This window comes from Epinephelus fuscoguttatus, linkage group LG5 (genome assembly GCF_011397635.1).
Source record: "Epinephelus fuscoguttatus linkage group LG5, E.fuscoguttatus.final_Chr_v1".
NCBI classification, from domain to species: Eukaryota; Metazoa; Chordata; class Actinopteri; order Perciformes; family Serranidae; genus Epinephelus; species Epinephelus fuscoguttatus.
In genome coordinates, this window is record NC_064756.1 from 46,956,021 (window position 1) to 46,966,029 (window position 10,009).

The 10,009-nt window shown below is 43.5% G+C and overlaps 1 protein-coding gene across 1 annotated transcript; it reads right to left on the reverse strand.

The window, feature by feature from the left end:
* Positions 1–1,105: 1,105 nt before the first annotated feature.
* On the reverse strand, positions 1,106–7,858 carry LOC125889099 (putative nuclease HARBI1). The gene is made up of 6 exons (XM_049576820.1): positions 6,453–7,858; positions 6,131–6,364; positions 5,988–6,050; positions 5,744–5,874; positions 3,755–5,662; positions 1,106–3,586 (listed from the first exon to the last, which is right to left on the reverse strand). Exons 5-6 carry the CDS (start codon positions 4,555–4,557, stop codon positions 3,361–3,363), a joined length of 1,029 nt encoding a protein of 342 aa, XP_049432777.1. The 5' UTR covers positions 4,558–5,662; positions 5,744–5,874; positions 5,988–6,050; positions 6,131–6,364; positions 6,453–7,858; the 3' UTR covers positions 1,106–3,360.
* Between the last annotated feature and the right edge of the window lie 2,151 nt (positions 7,859–10,009).

Consider the following 10,009-nt stretch of genomic DNA (forward strand, 5'->3'; position numbering starts at 1 on the left):
GATGACACCAATGGTCGCACCGAGGACTCAGCAAGAACGCCAGTATAACACCATCCACGCCGCCACTAGATCAGTTGTTGAGCGATGCATTGGAGTCCTCAAGCGCAGGTAAGCTACATTATCTGCACATCTTATTAAAAAATGCCCCAAAAATAGCCTACTATCAGCCTATTGCTTCCATTACTCCCACTTAAACTTCAATAATTACCTTTATGTTGTCTTTACTCTGAAATATTCATTTAATGTCTAAACTGTCTGCAAATGTATGCTAAATAACTGAGCAAATGTGTAAACATGGAGCTATATGTCTACTTCACTTGGAAAATGCAGGATAAAGCTAAATAAAATTGTGCTTCATTTCATTTTCATCCGGGAAAGAAAAAAAAGACAGGAAAAAACGACGCTGTTCATGATGCTGATTGATCACTGCGCATAGAGCTGACCAAGTTATGTGCCCATTTTGGGACTTTAATTTGTTCTCTTTTTAACTTAAAAAATCCTCACCTCATGTTGATTCTAATGAAGAAGACAAAGATAAAGAAAATAGACTAAATAAATGAACAAACGTAGTGAGAAATGTGGGTTAATAGTTTGCTATATTTTCGAGGTTTCACTGCCTTCACGGGGAGATGCGCGTGCAACCAGAGAGAGTCTGCACTGTGGTCGCAGCATGCACGGTCCTCCATAACATCTGCATCACCAAGAGGATCTCTCTCCCCAGGCAACACCATCAGCCAGTGCAGGAGGAAGAGCACCCTGCAGTCCCTGTAGTGCGGGATGACATCGGTGGACGTCTAGTCCGTGCACACCTAATTAACACCTTATAAATTCTCACAGATCTCTCTTATTGTTTAAAAAAAATCTTAATCAGCTCCTTGTCAAACTATTACCGATATATTGTTTCAGTTGAAAATAATTCCTGGCTGCCTGCTCGTTGTAAAGAAAACAAATGAATGAGAATGGAGAGCAATGTTTGTAAATACATGTTTTATTATTATTATTCACAAATGTATGTAAAAAATATCATTAGTATACAGCAATGTTAGTAAATAATAATAATAATAATAATAATAATTATTATTATTATTATTATTAACCTCTGTTTGTAATTAAAATTTTTATTATTATCATTTTTTATACGCCAGTGTTGCTAAATAAATATGCGATTGTCTATATTACATTGTGTTGTTTTTTGGCCACTATAGGCTAATTCAAAACCACGTAGGACCGCTCCTCCTTTTCAAAAATGCGAGATGACGGCCTAATGACTTGTTGGAGCAACTGTATCTCCAACTTTAACTTCTCTTTCTCCAACTCCAATTTTTCCTGTTCAATCTGTAATTTTTGGGTTTCAGCTTCCACTCTGATGATCTCCTTCTGCAGCAGTATCTGCTGAAGATCACATTATCTCCTCCGTTTCTTGGCTGGTGCTCCGCTGCTGCCGATTTGAGGAGGAGAGGCATCGGTCGAGTCTGAAATCAAATAGCAAATTCGTTAAATCTGACTTGAATAAATTAAAAACTAAGGGCCGAATTCACAAAGAATGAACTGCGGCCGCCGATAGCACCTTGAATTGCACTTCACTTGCACCCGCAGTTTGCTCCGTCTTAACGTCCTATTCACAAAGGATATTGATATACCAGCACAAACACGCCCACAAAGTTTGGCAGCTGAGTGCAGTTTGCCCCTGATTTGCCCCTTAGCCCCTTAGCCCCTTAGCGCCCCTTATGTAGTGATGTCTGCTGGTGAGTCAGTCTAACAGCGTCGGATGGGTTGAGGCTGTGGATTTGACCAAGTGTGACCACTTTATCACTATTCCCTCTCACTTGTAGCTGTTTTTTCGTTATCTTTTGAATTTAATATGAATTATGGAACCGTTTTTGTTCACGTTTGTTTCCCCCGTTTCGTAAAATAAATTATTGAAAGTTGCTTTTGAAGTATGTGACAGAAGTGCGTTTTGAGAACGACCGCAGACTGTCACTTGTTCAACGCATCAGTATCTTCGGATGCCATTAAAGTAATAATGATTATAATAATAATGTCAAAATATTATTTACAGACTGATTTAACAGACGATCACTGCTGCCACGATCGCTGGAATGTCTGGGCGAGAGGCTTCCACAGAGGAGCGCCCAGTTTGCACCAGCTTTCTAAAGACGTTATTTACTTCACTCAAACTGCGTGTGGCTATTAGCGCTGGTGTTAGTGAATTAGACGTTGTTTATCAATGAGGCTCATTTGCATAGAAAGGTAAAAGAAAGAAAGGTAATATATGCATATTACCTCATTTCAATACGTGCAAATAACACCGGAGCACCGAGACACAATCTGTTTGGCAGCGCAGTTAGTGGAGTATTTCACCCTCTGCGCGTGCTTTGTGAATTAGACGGTATCTGTTTGCTCCATTTTTACCGGTTTAGCGGCCGCAAAAGCCACGCAATCCTTTTGTGAATTCGGCCCACAGTGTTATAGGCATAATAAAAACAAAAACAAAACAGAAATGTTCAAAAAGGAGTAGGAGTCAAATTTAGACTATATTCCTGCCCCTTTGACACCTTTTCTTCTATTAACTTAAATGTATAGAGGAAAATAGGCTACTTATAATGTATTTCTAAATTATTTACAATTATTTACAAACCGGAAATTCACCTTGTGAAACTAAATAAATGCGATTTTCTCTATTAGCCTACTTATTTAATTTCAGACTAAAGCGATGCCAGTGCCACTCATGCCAGCAGCCAGGCACCACCACCACCAAAGAAAAGGAGCAGGCGGGATGATCTTCAGCAGGTGCTGCTGGAGAAAGAAATAATCAGAGTGGAGATGGAGACCAAAAAATTACAGACAGAGCAGGAGAAGTTAGAGCTAGAAAAAGAAAAAATTAAATTAGAAATTCAGTTGCTCCAGCAACAGCTTAATATGCCACTCTCTTCGCCTGCACATATGTTGGAAGAGGGGGCACGGACCTATGTGTCCCTTTGAATAAAATGAATTTGAATTTCTTGTATGTTGTATTGTTCCCCAGTTAAAAAGAGAAAAAGATCAACTATATTTGTTACGTTGTATTGTTATTGCTTGTTGTTTCCCCAGTTAAAAAGAGAAAAAATATCAATTTTATTTTATTTAACATTTATTAATCAACCACATGAACTGTATACAATAAAGAATTTATTTGCAAAAAATGTAGGCCTATATGCATTCCTTTCTGTCGTAGGCTAGGCTATTTGTTTTAGAGACAACGAGCAGACATTTAGACGGGAATTATGCAGTTGGGAAAGAAGCAATACATTGGAAATGGTCAGATTACAAGGAGCTGATTAAGATGTTTTGAAAGTGTAAGAGAGGTCTGTCTGAAACTTATTATAAGGTGTTAACAATTTGTGTGCGGGCTAGTCGGCCACCGATGTCCCCATGCACTGCTGGGACCACAGGCTGCAGACCGTCCTCCTCCTGCACCGGCTGATGGTCCTGCCTGGGGAGAGGGATCCTCTTGGTGACACAGATGTTGTGGAGGACCGTGCACGCAGCTATCACGGTGCAGACTCTTTCAGGACGCATCCGCAGCTCCCCGTGAAGGCAGTGAAACCTAAAACACAGATTATAGGCTGTCTCCATGTTCAGCTACATAATTGTTTAAATTATTCAGCATTTGAAGAGATGGAGTCCATAGCCTATTATTATTATTATTATTATTATTATTATATTTTTTATTTAGGCTAATTTGTTCATTTTTAAGATAGCCTATGCAGCTTACCTGCGCTTGAGGACGCCTATGCATCGCTCAACAACTGACCTAGTTGCCGACTGGATGGTATTGTAGCGCCGTTCTTGGTCAGTCCTTGGAGCAATGATAGGTGTCATTAGCCAGCGTTTCAGTGGGTAGCCGCTGTCACCGAGGAGCAGCCCGTTCACCCTACCAGCCTCGAAGTCCCGGTACAGCGCACTCTCCCGGAGGATGCGAGCGTCATGTGTGGATCCAGGCCATCTTGCCACCAAATTAAAGATCTTATAACTGGCGTCACAAGCAATCTGCACATTGATAGAATGATATCCTTTGCGGTTAACAAAGAGATATTCATGCTGAGATGGTGCCTGGATCTTGACTTGGGTCCCATCAATGCAGCCCACGATTCCCGGGATGCCGGAGGCCTGGCGGAACCGTTGCTTCATCCCCACTGCCTCTGCCTCAGTAGGAAGGTGAACATGAAGCTCAAGGCGGCGGCTCAGTGCCAGTGACAATCTGCGGATGGCCCGACAGGCAGTAGATTTGTGTACACTGATCATGTCCCCGACGGTATTTTGGAAAGCTCCGTTTCCATAGAAACGGAGCGCAATCAGCAACTGTAAGGCCAGTGGCAGTGCTGCGTTACGGCCCGACACAAACCGTAAATCCGGTGACAGCTCTTCAGTGAGTTCAAACAGATCTCTCCTACCGAATCGAAACCTCTCAATCAGCTCCTCGTCATTATAAATGTCCAATGGATTGCTTCTGTCCCTAATTACTTTCTCCCGTCTAAATGCCCGCTCATTGTAGAGACGGTGTATGAGACGTGCCATTGTCAAGCTGCGCTCTCTGCGCTCTAGAGCGCACGAGCGCAGCTTGATAATGACCTTACGCCTGCTCTTGACTAGGCGTAAGATTTACGCCCGGTCTTAGTGAGAGGAAGACTTAAGCCCTGTTGGTGCAACCAGCGTAACTATTAGGTCGGACTTAGAACGCCAAGTTACGACCGACTTAGCTTAAGACCAGGCTTAAGACCAGTTGGTGCAACCGGCCCCAGGGATAGAGGGGGTGAATGTGGAGCCATTGATCCCACAGAGAGTGCTTCATTCCTGGGTAACTCCATGTACACATCACTCAGGTCCTTATAATTCCGGCTTTGAATCTTGTATTTATGGACTTTAGTCAACAGCCCCCAATCAGTCTCTTGCAAGGACCCCATCCCCAGGCTGTGCTCTAGGGCCCCACACTGTTCGTCAGACCTGCTACTCAAGAAGGACAGAAAAGTCCTTATAATTACAGCTCTGGAAATTGTATTTATGGACTTTAGCTCATGCACGGCACTTAGTCATGGTGACCAAAGTACACCATCCGAGAACCAGAGGTAGAGGGGATGTTTGTGATGCCCCTACCCATCTCTGAGTCCCCGCTGTCAGCTATGTAGAGAACCAGAGGTTGACGGTTTGTGTCGTTATAATTACGACCTCGAAACTTGTATTTATGGACTGTGGCTTCTGTCACTAAGCCCCCAAGCAGCCTCCCCCAATCCCCACAGTCCCATGCTATGTTCTAGGGTGGCTGCTTTTCACTCAGACCCCCTAGGCTTAACCCTCTGGGGAACTTGCCCGCCACTCTGACCTGAGGAGTTCATATATACAAGTTTCGAAGCCGTATTTAAAAGGAAACAAACCTCTCCCACTGGTTCTCTGGCAGTGTGTGGACAAGGAGGAAAACTGACACCCTTTTTGACTTTCTTTTTGCCTTGGGCTTAGCTGCAGGCAAGGGAGAGGGAGGAGAAACTAACTTGTCTAAGATACTTCGGGTCGCATGTGCCTCAGACACGCTCTCCTCTCCGACGTAAAATTTGTCGGAGGTCGAGGTGCTGTGGCACATGGAACGGGTGACTTTGCTCCTTTGAGAAGGTTCCAGACGTCTCTGGGCCTAGGGAAAGGGAAAGCAGAACTCAGCACCTACCCCAACCCGAATCTGACAAAAAGTAAAAAAGGTGTCACATGAACTTACCAGAGTTGACAGACTTGATCTGACCAGAGTGATGGTGACATCCGGCACACCAGCCTTATTGAGACTCTTAGGGATTTCTTTGGCAGCAAACTCCTTGAACATGGAGAGCTGGTCCACTGTCAGAAGCTTTTCTGTAATTAAAAAGAGTCATACATTTTACACAGTGATAATTACCACTCCACTGAATAGCCAAGTTAAACATAAAATGTAAAAATAATGAATATATAGAAAAATGTGTACTTACTGCTCTTTTCAGAATGCACTTCCTGACGGTGGGTGACAATTTCTTTGCCTGAGGAACCTGAACCTGAGGAAGAAAAAGACGCATCCAAAGTTATTTACACATGTTCTTGACAGAGCCTGACCCTGAGAAAGATAATCCCTTACTTGTTTGAAATTCTCCTCCCGGAGGAATGATATAAATTTCTTGACGTCAAGAAAACGTACAATATAACTTTCTCTGTGTCCTTCAGGAAGCTCAGACTCAGTGAGGGTATGCCTTCTCTCCCCCACAAGAGAGGAAGAGCCTGACATGGGTCACAAGTTGGCTGACATTGGATTTGCCCTTCTGGCCAGGATTGGAGCCCAACTGCACTGCCTTGAATTTTTCCAGCAGATCCTCTAGAAACAATAAACAAACAGGACGATTGTTAGGACAATGCCAGGGCAACACAGAGGAATTACAAAACTTGACAATTTGGTGACAAACCAATAGCCTTTGTCTTGTCAGCTTCAGCTTCTGTGCATTTTTTCTTGGGTTTCTTGTGGCGCTCTCCTCGATTTTTCATTATTGTAACCTCCTTTTGGAGGTCACCCATCACAAGCTGGAGTGCTGCTATATCTTTTCTGTAGTCCTTTTCTTGGTGGATGAGTTTCAACCTCTCCTTGATTGCCCTGTGTCTGGCCCCTTTCAGCATTTCTTTTTTTCCCTCATCGTGTTAACACAGAACATATTATTGCCATTTGGAAGTGTGCAAGTACTTAGCGAGCAAAAAAACATACCATCACTTTGTGGACACTTGCTAGATGCCTGGAACCGGACAAACCGGACAAACATCTTGTTGTTGCAACGTGCCTCAGGGCAGGGAAGTGGTCCTGCATATCTAAACAAACATTGTCGGAACATGGTTCGCACAGTACAGTTATCACGAACCTCTGTAGTTTCTCTGAAAATCTTTTACTTACCGTCCAGATTGCATTGAGATGAGGAGCCTCCTCTCTACTTTGTCGGTGACACCATGGACATCCCGAAGGTGTTCAGAGATATTGGCATAATTTACCCGGCATGCAGGACATCTCCTCATGTTCACTGCCACATGTCCATAAAATAAAGAACCAAACAACAAACTTATATGGATAATTCATTACAAATCCAGCCTTGTAATCTTTCAAAAACTGGTAATGCTTGCCTTAAACATACAGGTCTGCTTCTATTTTTAACTTTAATTGTAACTGAATAAAGTTGTTGAAATTATTACTTTATAATACTTCAGTAATAAAGTTTAGTAATAAAGTTGTTACATTATTCAAATAACAATTAAAACAACTTGACTGTATTAAGTAAGAAAAAATATACATTACCAAGAGTCCTTGTCCTTGAAATTACGGCCTTACTATCTTTTAATGTTGTCTGCTCGTCATCAGTGTTCTGTGAAGATTGGTGTCAAATACTGAGCTTATATAGTACTTGATCTTCTTTTATTGGCCAAAGTAAGGAGTCAATCGTAAAGGGGGGTGGGGATTCCCAAAATGGGCGGGACTTTTTTTGTCAACTTTCAGATTTAAAACCTTTTAAACCTGGCCTTTAAAGTGGATTTTAAACATTACAAGTCTGTATCACCTGGGGGTTACCAGACTCTATCCCACAGCCCCTAAAAAGCCCCAGGCGGTGCTCTGGGGGGGACAAAACTGTCCTTGTTATTATGGCTTCGAAACTTGTATTTATGGACTTTTGTCCACAGACCTCAAGCAGTCTCCAGTAAGCTCCCCATTCGCAGGCTGTGCTCTGGGGCCCCAGACTCTCGCTCAGACCCACTACTGAAGAAGGATGTAACTGTCCTTGTAATTATGGCTTGGAAACTTGTATTTATGGACTCGCTTTTGGCGCTATGGCAGCACCCACCAGGTGGGCACTTCGTGTCCCCAAGCAGTCTCTTGCAAGCTCCCCATGCCCAGGCTGTGCTCTGGGGCCCCAGACTCTCGCTCAGACCCGCTACTCAAGAAGGATATAACTGTCCTTGTAATCACGGCTTTGAAACTTGTATTTATGGACTCCCTTTTGGCTATGGCACCACCAGGTGGGCATTTCGTGTCCCCAAGCAGTCTCTTGCAAGCTCCCCATGCCCAGGCTGTGCTCTGGGGCCCCAGACTCTCGCTCAGACCTGCTACTCAAGAAGGATATAACTGTCCTTGTAATTACGGCTTCGAAACTTGTATTTATGGATTTGCTTTTGGCGCTATGGTAGCACCCACCAGGTGGGCACTTCGTGTCCCCAAGCAGTACCTTGCAAGCTCCCCATGCCCAGGCTGTGCTCTGGGGCCCCAGACTCTCGCTCAGACCCGCTACTCAAGAAGGATATAACTGTCCTTGTAATTACGGCTTCGAAACTTGTATTTATGGACTTGCTTTTGGCGCTATGGTAGCACCCACCAGGTGGGCACTTCGTGTCCCCAAGCAGTCTCTTGCAAGCTCCCCATGCCCAGGCTGTGCTCTGGAGCCCCAGACTCTCGCTCAGACCCGCTACTCAAGAAGGATACAGCTGTCCTTGTAATTATGGCTTGGACACTTGTATTTATGGACTCCCTTTTGGCGCTACGGCACCACCTGGTGGCCGCTTAGTGAACTTCACCCATTCCTAGCGTCTAACTCAGGCCATATTTGCAAGATCTTGAAATTTGGGACTCACCAATTCAAGTGAATGGGAAAAGTCCTTAAATCCTAAGATTGCGATGGCCCGCAAAGTGTCGCACTTGCAAACATGAATAGGGAGGATAGAAACTAAATGGCCGCTGTGGCTTTTAGGAATGACGTAGAAAGATCAAACCAAAACTGTCTTGTTCGTCTCATCAAGACCTACAAATAACGCGCTTGCACCACTGACCTAAACCCGACAGGAAATGAGCTATTTGCCTTTTCAAAGTAAGATTTCGTCTCAAAAATGCTCTTTCTTCAAAATCCTTAAAAAATCAAATCCTCCTCCACCGTTTATCGTATTGGCTTCAAACTCACAACCCTGACAGATCAACCCCCGGGAAACAAATCATCGGTACAACTTTTTCATTACTCGAACGGTTTGGATTTTATGGCCTTTCAAAGATGACATGTTACAAAACCTCATGATGATTTTTGTGCCACCTACACACACTAAAATGCCCGCTGCGACCAGTAGGAATCCTGTAGAAAGACCAAACCAAAACTAGCTTGTTCGTCTCATCGAGACCTACAAATCATGTGCTCGCACCACTGACTAAATCCAACAGGAAGTGCGCTATTGCCTTTTCAATGTAAGACGGCGTTTTTCACAAATTCTCTCTCTCAAAAAATATTTGCTCCTACACCGTTTATCATAACTGCTTCAAACTTGCACACATGACAGCTCTACCCCTGGTGAACATTACTTGTGAAGGACTTTGTCATTACTAAAATGGATTGGATTTTATAATTGTCAAAGTTGCAGGACACAAAGACTCATGACGATCTTCGGAAGAAAAGATGAGAGCCAACATATCTAAAACTTGCAACTAAGGTCGCATTTTTGACTCCACACACATAAAAGCTATATCTGCATTCACAACAAGTTTATCTATGTAGTGATGCCTTCAGATTGAAGATCGGACCCATGGTTTGGGATCTGGAAGGACTAGTTCGAGAAACTTTCAACCCATTTTGTTGTCATCCTGTCTCTCTGTCAGCTGCATGCTGTCATTAATTAGCATAACAAAAGCTTCACTCCGACAGACACAAGCCTGTGTGTGTGTGTGTGTGTGTGTGCTCTTACCAACATATCTAACAGTGGGCTTCCACGTCGTTACACACTCACAAACAGTGGACTTGACGGCCAACAGGGGACAATTTTTAAGTCCCCTTTTGGTCATGCTTTAAATCATGATAAAATCATGTCTAAACTCCTCTGGTAAATTTTTTTTAACTTTTGCCAAGAGGGGACCTGAAGGTGTGTGAGTGTTTAAGTGCATACTCAGCAGTGCCTCTGCTGGCTGGAGCTGGGATTTTAACGCCTCAGTCACACACGTCGCTTTTTAACACTC